The 24501-nt window shown below is 39.8% G+C and overlaps 4 protein-coding genes and 1 pseudogene across 6 annotated transcripts; 3 read left to right on the forward strand and 2 right to left on the reverse strand.

The window, feature by feature from the left end:
* The first annotated feature begins 471 nt into the window (after positions 1–471).
* On the forward strand, positions 472–3767 carry LOC133741079 (uncharacterized vacuolar membrane protein YML018C-like). Its single transcript, XM_062169018.1, has 8 exons — positions 472–725; positions 1037–1357; positions 1562–1776; positions 2246–2316; positions 2452–2559; positions 2954–3071; positions 3157–3292; positions 3370–3767. The coding sequence occupies exons 1-8, from the start codon at positions 645–647 to the stop codon at positions 3430–3432; spliced, it is 1113 nt and encodes a 370-aa protein (XP_062025002.1). The 5' UTR covers positions 472–644; the 3' UTR covers positions 3433–3767.
* A 420-nt stretch (positions 3768–4187) lies between these two features.
* On the reverse strand, positions 4188–7220 carry LOC133741076 (RNA pseudouridine synthase 3, mitochondrial-like). 3 transcript variants are annotated; one of them, XM_062169014.1, is made up of 10 exons: positions 6978–7220; positions 6444–6850; positions 6307–6366; positions 6061–6219; positions 5919–5966; positions 5733–5813; positions 5411–5527; positions 5192–5293; positions 4952–5110; positions 4188–4858 (listed from the first exon to the last, which is right to left on the reverse strand). In XM_062169014.1, exons 1-10 carry the CDS (start codon positions 7195–7197, stop codon positions 4484–4486), a joined length of 1728 nt encoding a protein of 575 aa, XP_062024998.1. In that variant the 5' UTR covers positions 7198–7220; the 3' UTR covers positions 4188–4483. The 3 variants fall into 3 exon arrangements, with proteins under 3 accessions (XP_062024998.1, XP_062025000.1, XP_062024999.1); XM_062169016.1 differs by lacking the exon at positions 6978–7220 and having other exon boundaries at positions 6307–6360; positions 6449–6625; XM_062169015.1 differs by lacking the exon at positions 6978–7220 and having other exon boundaries at positions 6449–6625.
* A 12524-nt stretch (positions 7221–19744) lies between these two features.
* LOC133737907 (importin beta-like SAD2) lies at positions 19745–20508 on the reverse strand (annotated as a pseudogene).
* Positions 20509–20939: 431 nt separating this feature from the next.
* Positions 20940–22762, forward strand: LOC133739749 (uncharacterized). Its single transcript, XM_062167544.1, has 6 exons — positions 20940–21173; positions 21255–21311; positions 21573–21726; positions 21893–21990; positions 22081–22146; positions 22386–22762. Exons 1-6 carry the CDS (start codon positions 21045–21047, stop codon positions 22422–22424), a joined length of 543 nt encoding a protein of 180 aa, XP_062023528.1. The 5' UTR covers positions 20940–21044; the 3' UTR covers positions 22425–22762.
* Positions 22763–23015: 253 nt separating this feature from the next.
* On the forward strand, positions 23016–23596 carry LOC133739750 (probable steroid-binding protein 3). The gene has a single exon (XM_062167545.1). It carries the CDS (start codon positions 23072–23074, stop codon positions 23378–23380), a length of 309 nt encoding a protein of 102 aa, XP_062023529.1. The 5' UTR covers positions 23016–23071; the 3' UTR covers positions 23381–23596.
* The last annotated feature ends 905 nt before the right edge of the window (positions 23597–24501 follow it).

Raw genomic sequence — 24501 nt, forward strand, 5'->3', positions numbered from 1 at the left:
GCATGTGTAAACTAGGGTAAAAGACCCGTCTCACACTTGGGACATGGCTTGAACGCTGCTAGATGATCAGAGCTATGTCCGTGGCTGGCTGAAGATTTCACCTCAGACAAGTACAGTAGGTGAAGATTTATTCTCTGGTTCAGTTTGGGGTGAACCCGGAGATGACCTCACGTAGAGAGATTCTTGCGTAGGGCACCCGCACGGGACACGTGGTGGGGAGGGCCAATCACCGCCCAGCAAGGGGGGTGTTTTGGGTATTGCACATTAGGGAGCAGGGGCATTTTCGGAAAAGATGAAAAAATTTCTTTCCTCTGATTGGGTGGCCGTAAGGCCACGTGGTGGGGAAGCCCCCACCTAAGTATTTTTCCCTCACGTAATGCCATTGGGAAAACAAGAAAACGAAAAAAAGGTACGAAATATATATGTACCACCGTGTCCCCTTTACCGTCAAACATAAACCAGGTGTCACTATCATAGACATATCGCTCACACTGACGTCCTACAAGGAAGCAAGTCCTACTCTACTCTTCCCATTTTGATAAGCTTTCTCGTCATTAATTCTCTCACCTTCACATACAAGTAACTCTGGGCTTGAACAAAATTACTGTGGAGCTTAAAGTTTTACCTTTCTGTTGATTTTGGTGATGGGTTGGAAATACAACGCAGGATTGGGGTTGATTGGTGCCGTCGTCTTCATATGGGTCGCCTCTGCAGAGGTTACTCAGGTTACATGCTTCTTTTCAACCTCCCCTTTTCTCTGTCTCTTTCAGTTTTAGTGATCATATTTTCTTACCGTCCCATTTCTATAATTATTCGTCTTTTACGGGATGATCATTCTTTGCGGATTAAATTTTGTTTGAGCAGATTCGTTTTTAGTTATTTGGGAAAAGCATTTCTCTGCTGAAATATTCTTTCTTCCATCATATGCTTCAAACTAAATGGAGCCTGAGTTGCATTAATTTGTTACTGTCTGATTAAAACAGGCTAGGATGTTTGCTTATATTGCTATGATTTTCACAAGTTGTTCTCACCGCAGAGAATTTTCACAGAGTACAAACAGCCTTTTTCACTCACCTATCTCGGTGTGTCCCTCATGGTCGTCTATCTACCTATAGCAGCCCTCAAGGACTGGATCTGCAGCTTACTGAGAACAAATGAATTTCATGACAGTGCAGAAACAGATGTCACAACTTCCTTAATTACTGATAAAGACCTCAGTGATCGAGAAGAAGGGCGCCCTGTAATGGATAAGAATGAAGTAGATGAGCCTTACTTTCTTGCAAAAAGTAATCAACTTGGTCCATGGGAAATTGCAAAATTTGGCTTAATACTTACTCCAGCATGGTTTATCACAGAGGTAACATATGACTTATTTGAGTGAGACTTTACTTGTCACTTCTCCTCGACGGTTAAAATTGCTCAAGCAATGATTATATTGCATTAACGGATCTAGAAATCTATTGCAGTATTGTAGATATAGTTGTATGATTTTGGCCAATGTCATCAATGTCCCTTGACAGAACAATGAGTGACTTAGTGAAATCTCTTTGATCTCGTGCAGTATATGTCAAATTCTGCACTGGCAAATACTAGTGTTGCAAGTACAACTGTCCTAACTTCTACGTCGGGGCTCTTTACACTTTTGTTTGGAGCACTTCTTCGTCAGGACTCCATAAACATTCCAAAGATGGTTGCTGTTTTTATCAGCATGGCTGGTGTTGCCATGACCACAGCTGGAAAAACTTGGGCACCTGATGAACTGCCGAGCGTCTCTGAGTAAGTCTTATTGTTGCTTAAACCAGCAGTTGTATTTTGTTCTATAAGGGTCTTCTTCCTTTGTCTTATTTGCCCATCCCATGGGTTTCAAGTACCAATTTGTATTCTATTTCCACCTTGGCTTCCCTAGCTTTTGCGAAAGTTGTAGCTTATATAGGAAGATCGTATTATCATGAAGTTGCCTTTCAAGGGTAGAATTTGTTTGTTTTTTTACCACCCGGGGTGGGGGGACAATCATTGGTTTACAGCAAGACAGCAAGACAGGTGACAGTCTTCTTTCTTAAGAACCACATCTTGAAAGTTTCAATATAAATTGCTAACCATTTTTAGTTGGACTTTTATGTAATAGCTATAGAAATAGATTCTTCTGTAGCTAGGTCAATTGAGTTCCTTAAATGTTATGTTTGTTTTTTACTCACATATTGTTTACTTTAATTTTCTAATATTCTGTTTTGTTCCTCTTGCCAAGGACTAGAAAGCACTCAATAACAGGAGACATTTTCGGTCTTGTGTCAGCAGCATCATATGGATTATTCACAGGTATGACTATTCCATCCAGAAATCCAGTTTTACTGGAAGTTTACAACATAAGTCATAAACTGAGATCTATAACTGATATGCAATCAAATTATATAGATTCTTCTGTGACTATTGAGTTACTTGTCTTATACCTAGTGTTACTCAAGAAATTTGCTGGATCAGAAGAGGAAGGGGATAAGGCTGATGTGCAAAAGCTATTCGGATACATTGGTCTCTTCACTCTTCTTGGTCTGTGGTGGCTTGGTGAGTGGAATAGTACTTCCATGATCTATTTATTGTCTTCATCATTCCAAATATTTTGGCCAAATTAGATTACATTAGCCTAATTTTTAAGTGAAACTTCTGTTAACTAGAGCCATTGGACTATACCTTGGGCCATCACTTTTCATTTTTGGGTTTAGGGTTTGGTTATATTGCTATGATGACTTCTAGAGCTTTTTAGCACAAAATCATCTTACTAGGAAGGTTGGGAGAAGAAAAGAGAATAGAGCAGAAATTAAAAGATGGTTGAACTTTGGTTTCTCTCCTTTTATGGGTTTACAAGCGGAGAGGGCTTATAATGAAGATATACCACGGGCTCATTAGTAGCGTTTTATTTCCTGGAGTGCACCTCTCATAGCAATGTTTTTGCATGCAGTGTGGCCGCTGAATGCTATGGGGATTGAACCGTCTTTTGAATTTCCACCATCAGGATCTGTTGGGGAAGCTGTGCTGTTAAATGGCTTTGTGGGGAGTGTTCTTTCAGATTATTTTTGGTATGAATTGTAAACCATCCTTCACATACATTGTGGTACATTAAATTTACCAAATTCTTTTTAACACCGACTCAAATTTGGACAGGGCTCTTTCTGTAGTTTGGACATCTCCATTAGTTGCAACTCTGGGCATGTCCTTGACAATTCCCCTTGCTATGGTTGCTGACATGGTGATTCATGGCCGTCGTTACTCTGCAATCTACATCTTTGGTTGCATTCAGGTATGTATCTTATAACTTATGACTATTAAATTGCCAGTGTAATGCAGATTACAATAACTAGCTTTTATTGGACCCAGGTTTTTGCAGGATTTGTCATGGCAAACCTTTCAGACAAGTTTTCTAGCAAGGAAGAGTTGTAATAGTATGAACAAAGCTCAAAATTATTGTAGTTTGTATATGCACTATGGCCCGGTTTGACATAGTTTTTAAGTGTAAAAAGCATTTTAAGCAAAAGATGTTTGGTGAAATTTTGTAAAATAATTTATTTCAAAAGTTACACTATTAAGTTGAAGTTTGTAAAAAACAGCTTTAATAAGCTAAAAGCTACAGCAGCATATGATTTAAGCTAAGCTATCCAAAATTGGGCCTACATGTGTAAGAATGTAAGATATAGGACATGTACGTCTGCCACTTACCTTCTATTGTACTTGACTGCTTGTACGGTTGTAGTGTAGTGTTCAAATTGTGGTGTGGATTTTGGTAGCTTCTCTTCCCCTCCCCCTTTTGCATTCTATTATCAATACTGTGACTCTGTGAGAGAAACAACAAGGACTGTGTCATTGTTTGATTTCTGACAAATTGAAGGGTGGCATCACTTGGATGCCTCCCTAATGGAAGAATAGGATTACACTTGCTGACAAATTGAAGGCTGGCATCACTTGGATACCTCCCTAATGGTTATGAGCTTATGACTAAAGAACTTCATATTTCATTACGAGGACAAAGGACTGAGAAAGAGGGCTCTCAGGTTGAGAGGCTACTTCTTCCAACTCCTGCCTTGTCAATAGTCTAGTTGAGGGCTCAAAGTTTAGGGCTCTCAGCATAAAACTAAAACCTGATACTACATAAAAAGATAAGATAAAGAACCTCTAAGAGAAACTAGCAAGAAAATGGATGAACAAAGAAAAAGAAACAAGCTGTTGCCCTCAGCGCAGAAAACATTCAAAAGTATGTAACAGAAATTTTCACTGTTACTCGACATCAATTTAGCTAAAATGACTATAGTGATACAACTAGCAACTAGCAACTAGCAAAACGAGCATTGAACGTCTCTGTGTTTTGACTTTCTCATATACTCTGAAACTATATTCCGGTTATATACAGTGCTCAAAGAAGTAGAGTCAAAAGAAGGCTTTGGAAAATTCTATCAGGGGAAGAACTGAGCTGATTGACAGCTTATTAACCTATCCTCTACACCAAAAAAGATGACATGAGATTCCAACTAAGTTTCATGTGCGTTGGCATTGATGCCACAAACCGAAGGACATCTGGCTTCGAACGATCTACAGGGTGCCGGTTGTCTAACTTCTGATCCAATAAGACAAGGAACTTAGCAATATTGGGGAGTACGAGCTCTCTACAATGTAGATGTAAAAGAGGGACTTTTGATAGAACACTTCCCTTCTGTACATCCATACCCGCTGGCCTCCGCAACTTGTACTGTAGCCCAGTTGCTGGCTCGATATCGACTTGAGGCATTTGTTTCCATCTCCGGTGAACATACCACCCATACTTATAGTCACCCACAATTGGTGTGCCTAGAGCTTCAGCACAATGAACACGGAGCTGTACAAATACAAAAGAAATAAAAATCATAGACGGCCTTAAAATTCAGTATCCACCAATTCTCAATTTTTGGAAGTATGAAGGAATTTGTACCTGATGCTTTCGGCTAGTGAGTGGTTGTAATTCAATCCATGAGCATCCATTTATCGTAGGACCAAGCACCCGATATTGAGTTAGAGTCGGTTGGGAAGCTTCTAATCCTGATTGATGAGCCAAGATGACCCTCTCCGTCTTCCCATCGTCAAGATGCAGCTGCAATCAATGATGAAATAAATACAATCTCACTATTTCTTCACAACAGAAATCTGAAACTTGACTTTAGAGATAGAGAACCTTTGTAAGAGGAGCACAAATTAAGCCTTCCTTTTCCTTGGGTGACCCTATAACCAATGCCCAGTACCTCTGACATTTTGCTCTACATGCATCATTCCAAGCCTAGAATTATCCAAATCATGTCAGTTTTGAGAATTAAATGTTAACAGTTTTACATATTTCATATTACAAGTTAGTGCCTCGCGCTAGAAGAGTGATTAGAAACATGAGGTACGATACCCTGCATGATGATTTCCCAATGTTGATGTCAGTGTATAACGACTGCAGAACAGATACACTTTCTTTTGTTCTTCCCATTAAAAGGAGGCCACTGCTCTCTCTATCAAGCCGATGAACCTGATAATAAACTTAAATTATGCAATTAGAAACTAAGTGTATTGAAGAATGAACTTAGTTCAAAAGAAAACCAAAGAGTCGAAGACTGCTGATATGAACAGTCTATTATACTACAGAAAAGCTAGTAACTAGGATACAAAGCCACATGTTTTTAATATCCCCAAGAATTTTATTTGATGGGAGTCATATAGAACTGAAATCTTACCAATTTAGGACCTTCATCATAATCATAAGATAACGCTGCTGCTGCCAATGCATCCATGCTGTTATGGACTGGCACATTACCCTAACCAAATCATTTACATGTACATTAAATCAAAGGGTAAGGCAACATGCTGTATAATGAAACAGTAGGAGACACTACAAAGACCGGCACAGTCTAGATTCTAACCTGAACCGGCAATTTTGGGGGCTTGTTCAGCACTATTATAGCAGAGTCCTGACATATACCCAAAATACAACAATCAGAAACGTAAACACACTGATGAAACTTGACAAGAGTGCAGACCATGTAAAGAGTGCAGGAGTTGGACCTTGTACTTGACAAGCCTTTGCAAGTAGTCAATCTCATCCGCATTTGGGTACAATGTCTCACTCGGTATGCAGTCAAATCTCCTTGAAACTTTACTATCCGCAATCGACACGGGCACATATACTCTTGCACCTTCCTCCATTACCTCACTAGGCCTAATCTATTTCAAATAGTCATCACAACACATAAAAATGGAAATGCTTTCTTGCTACACAATCAACCTGACTACATGAGCAAAAATGATTACCTTTCTCATATGTTTCACTTGCCCTTCCTTCCGAATTGAACTTGGGCATTCCATCTGAACCTATAATTAAATTGAACAAACTATTGAGAAATAAAAATCAAAACTTTAGGGAGAAGAGTTGATCGAGGTTTACTTACAAGACCTTTGTTGAAATGGGACCGAATGGCAGTGTCGTCAATCTCATGGAAGTAATACTTGAGCCAACTGACAGCGGTGACGTGTGAGGGTCGTGAAACGACGCCGTCTTGGTATGACTTCTTCTTCCCCGGCAAATGTCGACCGGGAAAAGGCGGCAAGGAGAGTAGCTGCCTGGGCTTCGGGCCTTCTTTCGGTGGGCCCAATTTGGCCACGTGGTTCGATACTCGGATGAGCGGCGGCGGCGGTCCGGCGATTTCCGATGAGCTAGAGTATTGGCGAGTACAGAGTGACACGTGGCAGAAGCGGATGATTCTTCTCCGCATCGTTTTACATGTCAGGATGGCGGGAGTGGGTGACGGACTGACGGCGACGGTGGAGGTAGAGATGGCGCGAGATGGGTAGATTACTGAGGAGAAATATGAAAGCTATATATATTAGACAAAATTGTCTCTTTAGGAATTGCCAAATACATAGTCCTATCTATACCTAGACACCTTATTAGGAATAATGCGAAAGAAGAGTTCTTCAAGTACCATTTTCACGAAGGTGAAAATCACCAAATCTTTGGAACACTCTGCTGTATAATTGGCTACTCCAGGACATTATAGGCCGCTGAATGCTATGGGATCGAACCCTCTTTTGAATTTCCACCATCAGGATCTGTTGGGGAAGCTGTGCTGTTAAATGGCTTTGCTGGGAGTGTTCTTTCAGATTATTTTTGGTATGAATTATAAAGCAAGCCTTTACATCCATTGTGGTACATAAAATCTACCAAATTCCTTCTAACACCGACTCAAATTTGGACAGGCCTCTTTCTGTGGTCTGGACCACTCCATTAGTTGCAACGTTGGGCATGTCCTTGACAATTCCCCTTGCTATGGTTGCTGACAGGGTGATTCACGGTCTCTTTGGTTGCATTCACGTATGTGTACCTTATGACTATTAAATCGCCACCATAATGCAGATTACAAGAACTAGCTTTCATTGGACCTGTCATGGCAAACCTTTCGGACAAGTTTTCTGACAAGGTAGAGTTGTAATGAAGGACCAAAATATCGAGTTTCGAGGAAATTTCGATGGTTCCGGAAACGGAAATATCGAGGATATCAATTTCGGTAAATAATCAATAAAAATTATGGAATTTTGAAGAAAAACATGGAAATTTTAAGTGTAAAACTTTTAGATATGTTTATTTAATCAATTGTCTACTATATATGAAAAGAAAACCTTAATAAACATTGTTATATAGTAATTTGTAATAATTTAAGATGAAACGGTAAATGCTGAATAGCCTACAACTATTTTTTTGAGGAGGAAAAGAAAATTACAACAAAAAACCCCTACTACAACCAGAACTAAACTGATCAAAATTAAAAGCGGACAAAGCCGAGAAAGGCAGCTTTCTTGACCAAGTGATAGGCGTAGAAGACTTGTGACCCATATTTGTAACAGCATCGATCAGCAACGAAGTTGGCTTCCTTGGGAACATAGGAGAAGGAAATAGCTTCGAAATTGTTAGCCAGACTCAGGATGTCTTTCACAAGAGTACGAAGACGCCAAGGAGGAGCGCATTTCTTGTTGATGGAGTCTATAATTAACTTGGAGTCACCTTCGACATAAAGCTTTCGACAGTTAAGGTGGAGCGCATGATAAAGACCATCACGGACTGCACTTCCTTCAGCAATAGGGACATAAGCATGACCAATGGCTCTCGCACCAGCAAAGAGGGGGGAACCATCATGATCCCTAATAACAAAACCAGAAGAAGCTTTCTTATTGTTGACAACAGAACCATCGAAATTGAGCTTGGCGAAGCCAGCAGGAGGAGGTAACCAGTGGATAACTTGAGGGATAGAAGCAGGACCCTTGAAGTGGCAAGGGTTGTTTCTTTTGTAGTTCTCACCAATGGAGGCCGCAGCATGAACCACCATGTTAGGAAGAGAGGAGGAATGTCTGAAAATTAGATTATTCCTCGCCTCCCAAATGTTCCAACAAAGAAGGAGAAGATTTTCAGTAATAGACTTTTGGTAATCCTTCCTGAACCAGGAAAGAAACCAATCTTCAAAGGTTTGGAAATCTGAATTGATAATACCAGCAGAGCGCCAAACATTTGCAGCAAAGGGGCAGGAGAAGAAAAGGTGGTTTATGTCCTCATCCCCTGAGCTGCAAAGGGCACACAAAGAGTCATAATTAGTAGAATAACGAGCAAGCCTTGCCCTAGTTTTCAATCTCCCCCTAGCTAAGAGCCAAGAGAAAATCTTGACCTTCGGAGGAATGTTAAGTCTCCAGATTTCATTCAAAATTTTAACCCTCGAATGAGGAGCAACAGAGTCACATTGAAGCCAAGTGGCAGATTTAACAGAAAAAACACCACTAGAGGTTGGGCCCCAAACAAATTCATCCTTAGAGTTCAAAGCAGGAAGAGGAATACTCAAAATAGAGTTAACAGTATCAGGATCAAGAAAAACAGAAAGTTTATTAGCAACAACCATTATCAATATAATCACTCACATTCTCATCAATATTAATAGAATTTCTATTAGTAGTCGAAATAAGATTGATCAAAGGAAAAGAAAAGGCCCAGTTGAAAGTCCAGAAATTGATCTCAATACCATTACCAACAATCCAGCTCATACCCTGGATTATAAGATCTCTATTTTCAAGAACACCTTTCCAGGCTATAGAATGGTTGGCCTGCTGAGTTTGCATGAAAAAAGAATGTTTTCTTAAGTACTTCCTACGAACAATATCAACCCACCTGTTATCATGATCAGAGATAACTTTCCAGCCTAGTTTTGCCAAAGCAGCCTTGTTGAAAGAAGCTGCCGGCCGAATTCCAAGACCACCTAAGGATTTAGGCAGGCAAATTTGGTTCCAGGCAACTGGGGGGGAATGACAATCCTTACCCCAGAAGAAAGATCTAGTTTCTTTGTCAATGGCTTTAGTAACTTTTGGAGGGCATTTGAAGCAAGACATAACATGGTTTGGCATTCCAACAATATTAGACTTTATAAGAGTAAGTTTCCCTGCTCTAGAAAGGGTGGCCTTTTTCCAACCACTGAGCTTATTTGAAATCTTCAAAAGTAATTCTTTGATGGCCGGAATTGAGTGACTCAACAGACTAATACTTGGGATGGCGATCAAAAGTAATTCTTTGATCGCCTACAACTATGAAAATTTTAGAAATAAACATCTTTTTTTTTTTTGATGGCCGGAAACCCAATGGGAGGCTAGGCCATTACATATTATATACATTCTTTGTACATATCATACATTACACCTTGAATTGCATGAGTAACTTAGAATCACGTAGAAGACTTCTGAGGTACAAAATTCAAAATGTAATTGATTGTTCTATGTTAGTTATTGATTGAACATTTACCTAAGTTTTCAGATTCGTAGGCAAAATGAATATATATTAGAATGTTGCAATGATAACACAAGTGTAGGTGCAGCAGAGTTGGCTAAGGCTCTTGCTCAAAGAGCAATGAAGTGACCAAGGTTTGAGCCTTGGTGACTTTGTTGATTTTTTTTTATTGGAATTTTTGGCCAACTATATGTCAGTCACATGATGTTGATGTTGCATGTGACTGATGTGAGAAATGGTGGTAGAGTGGTTGTCACGCCCCGAATTTTGAATAATAAATTCAAATCCGAAACATGAATAAACAATTAATACAAATAACGTTCTGAATTTTTTTTTTTCAGAAACAAACACACCACTCGCCACTCAACACAAAACTCGAAAACCTCGAGTTAATTATTACAATTCACTCTTACAAAGTAAAATCGTAAAGCTCTAAATGAGCATAACAAACCTCACAATATAATGCTGTAATTCACATAACACTACTCTAAGCAGCCCGATCACCGTCCTGGTTCTCCTGACCTGTAGGATTACCCGCTACACAATTTGAATAGTATACCGGGAGTTGCAACAACACAAAACCCGGTAAGCTTTTTACAGCCAGTATGAGTAAACAAGAAAGAACTGTTGATTTTAAATTACAATTCAAGTAAAATTCAACAGTATTACGTATGCAAAGAGACATCAAACCACTCATGGAAAACCACAAGGAATACATTTTCACAATCCTCAAATCACAATACACCACACTGGTCCTGCAAACACCCAACCCACATAACACCACTCTGGTCCATCCCAATAACACGTTAGAGCTCTAACTGCCTCGTTACCTCTGACACCTTGGCCTAGGGTCAAGCAACGGCAAAAATACTTCGGTTAACACTATAACCGTCGCGCTTTGGACATCCCCGTCCTCAGCACCATATACTTCGGTTAATAATAAACCGTCGCACTTTGGACATCCCCGTCCTCGGTACACAACTTCGGTTAATAATAAACCGTCGCACTTTGGACATCCCCGTCCTCAGTACACAAACACTCCGGTTATCCATAACCGTCAAACTTCGGACACCTCGTCCTCAGAATCCTACATTCTCCAACTCTATACATACTCCAATGTAAATCATGAATATTAACAAGCACTCATCAATCATGATCATCACATATAAATATGATAAGTCAAATTTCAATTCATAGTATTTTAATCATCCCAAATTCCACACTCTTCAATGTCACACCATTCCACATATAATCACGTAAATATATATATACGTAATCACCCACTCAGGAATGACCACTAATACCAACTATAGTTCACACAAGAAAATCGTGAAATTCATTTTGTATAATTAAAACCATTTTACTTACCTATGGACCGTAATTGATCAAGTCCATGTGATTTTAAAACAAATATTTATTCCATAAATATTTTCACACAATTACGACAAAATAAGGTAAATAAATTTATTCGGTTCGTAATATGAACCACGTGAGGTTTACTCACCTCTAAATTCCCGCTGCGTCTTCTTAACAGCTCAAAAACAACGATCCGAAATCGTTCACCAATCAATCCATCAACCACCTAGTCAAACACGATCTTAACTTAGAAATCATTCATAGACCACACATATACAGAAATCCAACGGTCGGATTCTAATTTAATGATGATCCAACGGTCAGATCAAATTTATATGATGATCCAACGGTCGGATCCTCACGGATCGCCCTTAGGATCATCCTCCAAAATTATCACGAAGATCCAACGGTCAGATCTTCCTGAATCGCCCTTACTAACATCTCCACAAAATTATATGAAAATCCGACGGTCGGATTCTCACGAATCGCCTTCCGAATCACTATTTCTCAATTATACGAAGATCCAACGGTCGGATCTTCGCCCGTGACCTCACAAAGTCACCGGGACAGTCATACGATCAACATACTAAAATTTGAAGTAAAACCGATGGTCTGATCTTCGCAGATCGTAAACCGAAGATAAAACGTAAAAACCGTAAATAGTAACGTAAAAACGTAAATCCACTATTTACCAACTTTTTCTAACATAACCTTGTAATATATCAAAACGCTCGTATGGATGCATAGATCACCGTCCAGATAATATAAACTCAAAATATGGTCCGACGCGCCGCCACATGCGGAGGTCAGACGGCGGTCAACGCGGCGGTCAACGACGGCCAACCACCTCAGATGCTAAAGTGACCAACTACAAACTGGTTCAAAATGAAAGGGTGGTCGACTTCCATACCTGGAGCTAAGTCTGGTTTGGCCTAGATCGTCCTAGATCAAGCGTTGAAGTTGGATTAATCTCGTGCGTCTGATCAGATTCCAGATTGAATCAGGGACGTCGAAATTTTCAACTCGTGATCTTTCACTCCACACTCCAAATCGTCAAGCAAGGAGGATATGAGGATGATCAGGGGAAGGAGGAGATCACAAAAATGGGGAGGATCGGCCCGTGCAACGCCGGAAAAGTGGTTTTCCGGTCGGGTCGGGTTCTAGCTTCGGGGGGGCTTCGATCCACTTCTGGGGGCAGCGGCGGAGCAAGATGACACCACCAGGCGACTGAGCGTGCGGCGGCGAGTTCGGGAGGCGCCGGGTCCTGAGCCAGAGGACGCCGGAGGCGGCAGAAAAGCCGGGTCGGGTCAGCTGGTACCCGACGGTTCTGAGGAGAGAGAACGGAGGGTTTCGGGGACCGTTCAGCAAAAAGAATAAAATTTCGTCCTCAAATGAAATTTCTGATTTTTTTTTCGATATTTATAGAAAATTCCCAATTTTCAAATATTCATAACTTAATCATACGAACTCCGAATATTGCGTTCCACATGTCCACGAACTCGTATCGACGAGCTCTACAACTTTCATGAAGGAAGTTTTCCCAAATTTTGAACGTATAAAAAGTCAACTTTGTTGACCCCCTAAAAACGTTCGTTTTCGAAAATTAAATCGTTCGAACTAATTCCACAACTTTTCCAAGCTTCGTACTCGCTCCTATTATCGTGAAATCATTTCTAAAAATCCACGGAATTTAATTTGGATTTTTCGGGGTATTACAGTGGTGGTGACTTTGCGTGTGACTGATGTGAGAAAGGGTGGGAAGAGTCAGAAGGTTCCAGAAATTACCCAAAATTTCAAAAAATATCGCCAATTTCTCGATATTTTCGGAAATTTCGAGAAATTTCTAAAATATCTGTTGAAATATACTTGAATGGTCACGGAAATTACCCAAAATTTCGCAAAATATCATCAATTTCTCAATATTTCCGGAAGTTTCGGGAAATTTCCAAAATATCTGTTGAAATATACTTGGATGGTCACGGAAATATCAACACCTCAAAAAAACGAAAATTTCTGCGAAATATCGCCAAAACTTTCGATTTTTTAGTCCTTGGTTGTAATAGTATGAACAAAGCTCAGAATTTTTGTAGTTTCTATGTACACTATATGTGTAAGATATAGGACACATCTACTACTTACCTTATGTTGTACTTTTAGTGTAACTGCTCAAATTGTGGTATGGATTTTGGTAGCTTCTCTTTGTGACAATCCCCTCCCTATTTTGCATTTAATATTGCGACTTTGTGAGAGAAAGCATTGTTTGATTTCTGGTTGTCTAATCTTACTCAAATTTATGTATCTCACCGTTTTTTTGCCACTTCTCACTGTCCGTAGCAGTTTCTTCGGACATGTTCTAGTATCAGAAAGAGACGCTATAATAATGAGTACCACTGAATATTTACGAATATGAGTAGCAACATTTACAATTGTTATTGTGGCTCTTTTCTTGGAGAGCATGTTTAGAAAAATCAATCTCGAGCAATTCCTTTAAATTTTTTTCCTATATGGATCTCTAACAACAAAATGTGTAGGCATTTCTTATTCTGAAAAAAAATTGGTCTTAGAGAAATTTAACAACCACCTTCAGTTTTTTTTTTTTTTTTTGACAATAAAATTTTCATACTTAGATTAATTATAAGGGAAATTATGGAAAATGTCATATTAGAGTATGAAATGATAAAAAGGTCACCTAGTTTCCCACTTGATAAAAAGGTCCGTAATGAATTATTAGTAATATTAATTTAGTCCTTATGAATAATAAGTAAATGTTAAAAAAAGTCAGTTTTTAATTTTTTTGATTCCCATTCTGCCCTTAAAGCCAACTCTCTCTCTATCGTCTTCTCCTCATCCACAAGAGACACAGACCTCGAGAGAGTGCGAATGGCGAAGAACGACGTGTCTTTGGGATCGCGATAAGAGACTCGCTGGTAATCAAATCGCTCCAGATCATTCAGGTCGATCGGGCGTCGTACGAAGCCTCTTCGTCTCTTGACATACTTGTCGAGAACTTGAGATTGGAGAGCGCGATGGTGAAATCGAACGCCGCTTTGCGCTCGACGAACCCGAGGTCGATGAAGGTGTGCTTGCCAGTGCCATCCTCGATCCTGAGGATGAAGTAGCGCGACGATTCGAGCACGGTCTTGACGGAGGTCGCTGGAATTTGGATCCTCTAGTCGGATCTCGCACCGGTCCTTGCACGACCTTTTCCGCTCTCGGCGAGCTTCTCGTCGCTGCTGGCTGCATCACTGACTTTGATGAGTACCGCTCGGTGAGTTTATCTTCCCCGGTTGTTTTGATTCGTGTTGCTTAGTTTCTCAGAATTGTTAGCTTAGTTTCTACAATAAGCTTATTGCATTGGAACTGTGGAGCTTAGTTTTGTTAAAGTTAAGAGTTTTTTGGTGAAATTTAGATAGGCAATTGTGAATTTCTAATGAACTGTACTCGATGAGTTATTGAATTGTAGGCTTTATGGTGTTAGATGTTTAGTACTTACAATTAGGCATGGTTGAGATGACACTGCTTCTGAAATTAGTATTTTTGATTGTGATGCTGATTCGATGAACCAAGTTATAAGAATTGAACATGTTAGTTGTGAAATTGATTAAGAAAATTAGTGGTCAAGAAATTGATTAGCAAATGGACTCAGTATTGTGATGAAATTGATTAGTTGTTGTGATGAACTGTTGGATTTGTTTTTCGGTCAAGAAACTTAAGGTGTTGAACTGAAAATTGTGAATCAGATTCTGAACTGGAACCAGCTGCTGCTGGATTACAGATTACATCAGATGGAAACCCGAAAATTCTAGATGTTCTTGATTGGTTAGTAGATAATAGTCTACCTTAGTATGAAATTGGTGGTTTTTATCGTGCAAGATGATAAAAACCCACATATGAATAGTCTATTTCGTATAAAATCCCAAATTTCAATTCTGTCATGATTTTTTTTATGTTAAGGATATTGTTTGTTTGCTATCACATCTTGCACCATGCAGTCATTGGTTAACACTAAGGATTTGTGTTTTGTGTTTTTGGTTCGTAACTTGGTAAACTCTTTGGTGTCCTGTTATGGTGTGGATCTTTAGGAGATTCTTGTTCCCAAGTCCATATTAGACATTTGTGCCCTTTGAAAACTTAAAGATGATGAGAGAGGTAACATGATTTAAGCATGGTAATATATCCATTTCCATGATTTAAGCTGTGCATTTCGTTTTGTGTTGTTTAGGTTTCTTAGCAATTACAAGTGCCTATGGTGCATGCATAATTGCATACATAGCAGCATAATTGCATACACTCATATCCATGCGTAGCTTACTTTGGATGGTCTAAAGGCATCTCAGAGTTTCATGTCTTGAGGCAATGATTACAAAATTGCAGCTAGTGTATAGTGTTTCTCTCTGCTTATGATTCTAGATTCTGTTTCATATTGTCTATTTTCATTGATCTGAGGTCAGTCTCTCTCCCTCTCTCTATTGTCTATTGTGTATGATTGTGGTCTCTTTGTACTCTTGTTTATGGAACGCTTTATAGAAGAGGCCCTTAAAAGGCTGAAAAAGAAAGAGGTCTCTTTATACATTTCATACTGATTGGTGTTTGCCCTCTATATCTGCACTGGATGCAGTACAAATGGAAAGAACAACATTACTGGGAAATTCCTTCCAATTGATATTTCGATGTCATTTATTTGTTTGCTCTGTGCGAAAGAGTTGGTTTGAAATGGTTTCAGGATGTGGAGGCAAACTATCGAAAGGTGAAAGTGTATGGTAGGAATTATACATTCATTGAGACCAGATGGAAGAAGCTCAGAGTTGGTGATCTTGTCAAGGTGCACAAGGATGAGTACTTTCTTGCTGATCTGCTTTTGCTTTCATCAAGCTATGAGGATGGCATTTGCTATGTGGAAACTATGAACCTTGATGGAGAAACAAATTTAAAATTGAACCATGCACTGGAGGCAACATCCCATCTTCATGATGAAAATTCCTTGGAAAGATTTAGGGCAGTGATCAAGTGTGAGGACCCAAATAAAATTCTATATTCATTTGTTGGGACTTTGTTCTATAACGGCAGAGAACACCCACTTTCCTTGCAACAGATGCTGAAAAATACAGAATATGTCCATGAATTTGTTGTTTTCACTGGGCATGACACAGAAGTGCGGCAAAGTTAGACAGCTCTCTTTTCTTTCAGTGTCTTTTTTTTTTTTTTCCATTCTTTAATTATTGAATTTCTAGTGTTGCATGTTGGTCTGTATGTTAGTTTTGGAGGTTTGGATTGGTTAATTGTGCCAACTTGGTCTCAGTTTTGTTTATATTCAAGAACTGATTGTTTGATTTATCCAGATTATGTGACTTGGCTACTGACAGTTACTTGGTTAGTGACATGTAATGTGACATGGTCAGTTACTTAGTTAGTAACATGTGATTAATTAACAGTGACTTGGCTATCAACTTGTGACTTGGCTACTGATAGTTACTTGGTTAGTTACTTAGTTAGTGACGTGATTAACAGTGACTTGGCTATCAACTTGTGACTTAGCTACTGACAGTTACTTGGTTAGTGACATGGTCAGTTACTTAGTTAGTGACTTGGCTACTGACAGTTACTTGGTGGTGACATGGTCAGTTACTTAGTTAGTGACATGGTCAGTTACTTAATTAGTAACATGTGATTAACAGTGACTTGGCTATCAACTTGTGACTTGGCTACTGACAGTTACTTGGTTAGTGACATGGTCAGTTACTTAGTTAGTGACATGTGATTAACAGTGACTTGGCTATTAACTTGTGACTTGGCTATTGACAGTTACTTGGTTAGTGACATTGTCAGTGACATGGTCAGTTACTTAGTAACATGTGATTAACAGTGACTTGGCTATCAACTTGTGACTTGGCTACTGACAGTTACTTGGTTAGTAACATGGTCAGTTACTTAGTTAGTGACATGTGATTAACAGTGACTTGGCTATCAACTTGTGACTTGGCTACTGACAGTTACTTGGTTAGTAACATGGTCAGTTACTTAGTTAGTGACGTGATTAAAGTGATTTTTGGCAGTTACATGATCAGTGACTTAGTTAGTTACTTGAGGTTAATAGTTACCCAGACAGTGACTTGAAAATTCCAAAATATGTAAGTCACATTGCATGTGACTTGGGTAAATGACATGGATATAATAATGACTTGACAAGTGACATGTTATTGACAGTGACTTGGCCGATGATTGACAGCGACATGGTCAGTTACTTGAGATTAACAGTGACTTTTGGCAGTTACATGATCAGTGACTTAGTTAGTTACTTAAGGTTAATAGTTACCTAGACAATGACTTGATTAATGACCTGACTAGTGAGTTGACCAGTGACTTAAGGAGTTTGGCTATATTCAACCATTTGTTGTGTAGGAACATGCCAAGAGGGAATACAAGATCAGAAAAAGGAACAAGGCATGAGAACTCAAATGTTATACTGACTATAGTTCTAATAAGTAATACATGGTCAGTTACATACATTGTAAGTTACATGATCAGTTACATAAGAGGTAAAGAAAAAACCCTTTTTCATTGAAAGAGTAAACAAAATATTGACCTCACTGGTCAGTTACATGGTCAGTTACATATATGGATTAAATATTGTTTACTCCCTATACTTATAGGGTTTCATCGTTTCAGTCCCCGACCTTTGAATTTCACCTAAAAAGTCCCTGAACTCTCAATTTCCTCCCAATTCATCCCTGCCGTCAATTTTCTGTCAATTTCTCTGTTAAGTTGCTGACGTGGCAGCCATTTTATGCCGAAATGTCTATTTTACCCTTAGTTAAAAAAATTTCTGTTTTATTTTTATTTTTCTCTTTACTTCCTCTTCCATTCTCTCGCACTCTCTCACCTCCCAAACACCACCAGCACCACCACCTCTTCCTCCTCTCTTCCTTCACCAACGACAACGCCAACACCACCACCACCTCTTCCTCCTCTCTCACCTCCCAAATACCACCAGACACCTCACAGTCTGAAATCCTTACATGCATAAATACAAAAAGGGTCTCCCATTATTGAATTTCTCTCAACTCCCAACATATACAATCAAAGTAGCCAAATCAAACACAGATTAATTCTTATAATACCAACTAATAACATCTAGTTCTTACCAAATAATCCAAACACTAATCAACAGAACCAGAATCACAAATCATAATTAAAATCTGAACAAACCCAAATGAATTCTAACCAATACTAACAATTCCCAAGCATCAAAATCTAATCCTTTTACTTATTTCTGAACGATCTCTGAGAACCCAAACAGACCTAAACAAAATCTCACCTCCTGATCATCGGTCTCCTCGGCGCACTGAATCCATCGATGACTCGGAGAAAGCTCTCGTCCGCGTTGGAAAAGTAGTGTGGGCTTGGAACCTGAGGGCTCATAAAGGAGGGCTTCCGGCCGGCGAAGCTGGAGTGGTTTATGGCTGTGATGACGGTGGTGTAGTGGTTTATGGCCGGAGCCACCGGAAAAGCAAGGAAAGTTGCCGTAAAAACCCAAAAGCTTCCCCCTTTCGATTCTCTCACTTGGATCATCATCTGAACAAATAAACACCATGGATAGATCGACAAGGTCGAGAGGAAGACTCTGATATAGGTGTGGCACCGCGATTTGGCCGGAACTGGAAAACCCACCGGCGAACCCAGAAATTTTCGGGCTTCCTCTTGCTGCAGTCATCGGTATTTCGGAGCAGAGACTACCGGGATACGCATCGTGCAGTCGAGACGAGTCGACCAGATCGATCCAGTGTCCATCCGTGGCCATCCCACCATCCATCCATCATCCCCGTCATGCCGGCAAGCACCACCACCCCTCTCTATCTAACTCAAGTTTATCAGAACGTCAGATGGAGGAGGCTAGTTTTTAAAATTGGGCTGAGGTTTCTGGCTTGACGAGGCCGGTTGGGGTTTGCAGCTCCGTCTCTTGGGCTGCTGCTGCTGATTCTTCTTTGGAAGCAGAAGGAGGGGGGGAGAGAGAGAGAGAACGAGAAAAAATAAATCGAAGGAAGGGGTGAAAAGAAAAGAAAAAATAGAGAGAGAAAAAAAATAAATAATAAAAAAAGAGTAAGTGAGGGTATAATCGTCATTTTAGTGTGAAATGAATGCCACGTCAGCAAGATAACCGAGGTTTTTTACGGCAGGGACGAATTGAGCGGAAATTGAGAGTTCATGGACTTTTTAGGTGAAATTCGAAGGTCAGGGACTGAAACGACGAAACCCTATAAGTATAGGGAGTAAACAGTAATTAACTCTACATATATTGTAAGTGACATGGTCATTTACCCCTTTCATCAACAAACGATTTTAATCTCAGCTCTGCAAGCCACTCCACTTCTTCCAACCACACCAACTTCATTACTTGCATTGTTGTTCTCCAATTGCTCAATAAAGTTGGCCCATCACTTATACATTACCGAAACCTGAGGAATCTTGTCATCCCCACCAGATAAGAGAACATAATTTATCATTAATTGCTATAACAATCTTGTGATCAAATACACATTAAGCACACAGTATGCCTCAGATGGAAAACTACTAGCTAAACTTGTAGTTTCTTTTAGAAGGTCGTGCAACTCCAAGCAATAACCATATATAAGAATCACTTCATAAGAATAGTAGATTATGATACACTTACTCTTATTTTCTGGAAAGAATCTGCAAAACTAACAAAGCTCCATGAACTTGTTGGTCTTGCAAGTTGTGCTTCACCTAGTCTAAAAGTTGTGGCCACCGCTTAGGGTAATCGACATAAATAATTGTCTTTAAGCACTCACCCAGTTGTACCCTGTACAATGACATTAGATCACCAACAAATAAGCAGGAACATAATTTCTCAAGGCATTATATAGAACTAACAACTTAAAACAAAACATAAAGACAATCTGCGTGCAGTCACAAGCCCACTATTGCCACAGTAGCCGAAACAGCAAACAAAGTACCTTAACAATGGGGGAACCTGTGTAACAAAGACAAGAACGTGCTCTCTAACCACGTCTTTGTCAGCTTGTGATATCTTATTATGCTCATCTACAACAATCAACAGGTGAAGAATAAGCACAGCTAGACTCATCCATGGATTTCAGATACTAACCAAAACCCTATTCAATCAATCATTACATACCTGGCTCATGAGGTAACCAGTTCTTTCCAATGAAGTTCTTGAAATGGATGCTGGCAACCTGACGTACATCCATGTCGCAGTTACCATCCATAATAATTTGCAACAGTCTCACCAAATGCTGCGGTATATACTGAATCTGCAAACCAAAACCCCCAACATCAACATCATCAGATAAAAACCCCCACATACACATGAAACCAATTTTTCTTCAACCACATATCAATTCCCCATGAAACAAATCAAACAATTAAGAACTAAAAATCAATCAAAAATCGTTCTCTCCTACTCAAAACCCAGTCTCGAATTACACAATTATGATCAACACGAGTCAAGATTACATATCCAATTAACCCAAAAAGATTATCAAAAGGTCTCCGATACAAGTAATCACAAGAACCTGATTGAGGCTGTGCTCGGTGGCTTTACGTTCAGGATGAGGATGAACAAGGAAATGACATTATCAAAAGCATTCCTCAAGATTGTAAAGCGGTGACCTTAATTATCATAAGGACATTTGTGTGTCATTAAATGACATCTTTTATCATTGGCCCTTAACGGAGGGGGGGGGGGGGGGGTTTACAACAAGTAGGTGAAAAGTACTGTTATAAAGGGAAAACAAAAACAAAAACAAAAACAAAAACAGCGGAGTGCCGACCGGAAGTGGAGTCGAGAGCATATTCTATTTGGATTTTGGATCGAAGAGAGAGAAATCGAAGAGCAAGAATGGAGAAGGGAAAGGGAGTTATGGGAGCCGGTCGAAGATGGGCCGTTGACTTGACGGACAACTCAACCTCTCCTTGTTCCCGCGACGTCCCTGACCCTCCTGGCTTCTCCAGGGCCTCCTCCGATCAGGTACCCCTTACCATCTCTCTATCTCTCTCTCTCGATTGGATTTTCGGTCTTGAATTCGACCTAAACCCTAATTTTCTGTAGGACGATTCAACTGTGAGTCGCCAGAAGAAGGAAGCTGAATCGACATGGAAATCTCAGGTAATTTCACATCTAGTTTTAATGTTACTATCAGTTGGATTAGGGTTTCTCTTCCTTGCTCTTTGATTTCAAGACCTATATGTAGGGATAACAAGTTTCACTTTACATCTGAACTTAATAATGAGTTGATTACAAACCATGACCTCCATGGGAATTAGATGTTTGTAGACTGTGAACTTGTGTTTTTTCCATATTGGATGCATGAGGCTGATGGTCAATGTTTGCTGTAATATAAGATTATGGTTCTTTCTGTTTGCGCAGAAAGCTTGGGAAGTTGCTCAGGCCCCTTTTAAGAATTTGTTAATGATGGGCTTCATGATGTGGATGGCTGGCAGCACTGTCCATCTGTTCAGCATTGGAATTACATTTTCTGCTCTCTGGCAGCCCATAAGTGCCTTACAAGGTGTAGGAAAGGGTAAGATGTCTGCTCTTTTCTTTTCTTGTTCAACAGTTGCTGCTTTTCCATTAGCCATCGCTCCATATGACTCTGTAAAATACATGAATCTCTTCATTGCTGCATAATTGATGTGCATATGGCGTTGGGTTACTTGATGTAGTGTTTTTTTAATTTGGTTCTGCAGTTTTTGAGCCCTACAAGGACAGCAAAGTGGATCTTCTTGGCCCAAAGTTGCTCTTCATCGCCCTTAATTTGGGGGGTTTGGCACTTGGTGTCTGGAAGGTGAATTATTCTTTAGCCTTCTTAATTGCTTTATCCCTAATGATATCATTAAAGGAATTTAATTTGTTAAATATTCATTGTTCCTGGCAGCTTAACACATTGGGGTTGCTTCCTACACATGCATCCGACTGGGTTTCATCCTTACCCCCTGCTCAGGTACTGTTTATCCTCCCCTAGACATTAAATTTCATCTGGAATGTGGTCTTTGTTCCATTCCTGAGGGATGTGAACTAAATATTAGGTGTCTGGCCTCTAACTCTCTCTTTGTGGGAGGGTGACGAGATTATATTTTCTGCCACAAAAAAGCTTCTTTGAAATGTTTCGCGGCATTAGGTTGTCATTCTTGATGGCTTTCTCATAGCTGTTGTTCTAACATTTTGTCGTCCAATTTTCAGGAGGTTGAGTATTCTGGTGGTGGCATTCCTCTCCATTGACATCCATGTTTGTTTCGGTTTGCTGCCAATATCGGCAAGGATAATGAGACTTGCAGAAAGTAAAGCAGGAGGAGGAGATGTGTTGCTGTGTATTGGCTGATGGCGCATATATTGCATGTGACTTAGTCTGGATCATGTGATTCTAGAGTTCAAATGATATCAACTAAATTTTTTGGTGGGCATAGAGCCGGTTTGTAGTACTTTTATTCAAGCTACTCGATGGATTATCATCAAATCTATATTTTAACAGTTTGATCTTTGCTAGCATTGGCTTTTCAGTGTGGGATTGTAATCCAAACTGAATTATACTTTATTAGTCATTTTTATTCTCTTCAGAATATGCTTTGTTAGTCAAATTAGTCACCCGGTAATGAACAGACGAGTATGATCATTTTTCTGTTCCAGTGTTAATAATGTCAGGTTCTAGATATATACCAGAACAAACAGGTCTTGCCTGAGTCGGAAGGGAAGATTATCTTGTAACCAAAGAAAGGGAAAGGGTATAAATAAAATTTGCGCATTTTTTATTAAGAAAATAAGAAATTTGTTCGGGGTATAAGCGTCATTTGAGAGAGCGATGATAATTGAAGTCCAACAACCTCCTCCCGAGCCTGAGGTTGGTGATTATCGAAGCAGCGAAAGCGAAGATGGCAATGGAGCTAACAGCAGAGGAGCTGAGACAGTACAACGGCTCAGACCCATCGAAGCCGATATACGTGGCAGTGAAGAGCCGCATCTTCGACGTGACCAACGGCAAGTCGTTTTACGGTCCTGGAGGTCCCTACGCCATGTTCGCAGGCAAGGACGCCAGCCGAGCTCTGGCCAAGATGACCAAGAACGAAGAAGACATCACCGCCGACCTCCAAGGCCTCTCCGACAAGGAGATCGGCGTCCTCACCGACTGGGAGAACAAGTTCGAGGCTAAGTACCCCATTGTTGGCCGTGTTGTTTCTTGAAATTCAAATTCCCCTTTTTATCTCTCTCTCTGTAATTTCAATCCAAATAAGGGCCTTTTGCGTCTGGCTCAAACTATGATCTTGGATGTTTAGTATGTTTAAAAGTGGATCAAATATATGGATTGTTGTATTTGTGTGTGTGGATTAATGTTTGAATTGTGGATTTGCGGCAGCTCTTGCTTTTGTCTATTCTATTAAAGACTCTTGTTTACTCAACTCTGTAATTGTGGTTTGGGTATGTCTGTTTATAGGATATAGGATAATCATGCGGGCTGTGCCTGTTTGTGTAGGAGGGTATATAAACTGTTTCTGTATGCTGATTTCTATTTCAGACCCTTTTGCTTCTGGTTAATTTACTGGAAGCAGTTTGAGCCCTGTGGCTATGGCTGATCATAGTCTTGGGCTCTTGGCCATCATCAGCGGGGAAGCTGAAGATTAAAAGCTTGGTACTTTCTTTTGTCGTTTTTTTTCTTCTGCTTGCGACTGGTGATGGATCTATGCATAGGGAATAGATGATTAACCAGATGCATATACACAGGTATGATTGTTGATGTGAGCAAGTTCTCAAATGCCTGTATTGCAATCTCCTCTCTTCCCCCATCAAACTTCTCATGCGTTCAAAGGTTGTCAGCTTTCCCTACAGCACAATAGATGGCATTATTGCAATGAGCAAGTTCTCAAATGCCTGTATTGCAATCTCCTCTCTTCCCCCATCAAACTTCTCATGCGTTCAAAGGTTGTCAGCTTTCCCTACAGCACAATAGATGGCATTATTGCAATGAGGTTCCCGACAGCACAATAGGTGGCATTATTGAAATGAGGACATTGGCAGAGAGCACTAATAACAGATAAATTGTAAGCCCTTCTTTTATAAAGCTCTATGGGACATTGATGCACTTCTTTTGTCTCCCTTGTTCAATATCTGATAAATATCCATCTAGCCTCCTTTGTTATAGAGAATGTTGCTATCAAGGTACAATCACAGCTGGATCGACCAAGAAGTCTGGACATTTTGGGATGAATTCAACCAGGACTCGTTACAATTCGGTGGGGTTTTACCAACCAAAATTAACATCTAGTGGGAATCAACCAAAATTATGCGTAATCTTTAACCAAATAAC

Source organism: Rosa rugosa, chromosome 3 (genome assembly GCF_958449725.1).
Source record: "Rosa rugosa chromosome 3, drRosRugo1.1, whole genome shotgun sequence".
In the NCBI taxonomy this organism is placed as follows: Eukaryota; Viridiplantae; Streptophyta; class Magnoliopsida; order Rosales; family Rosaceae; genus Rosa; species Rosa rugosa.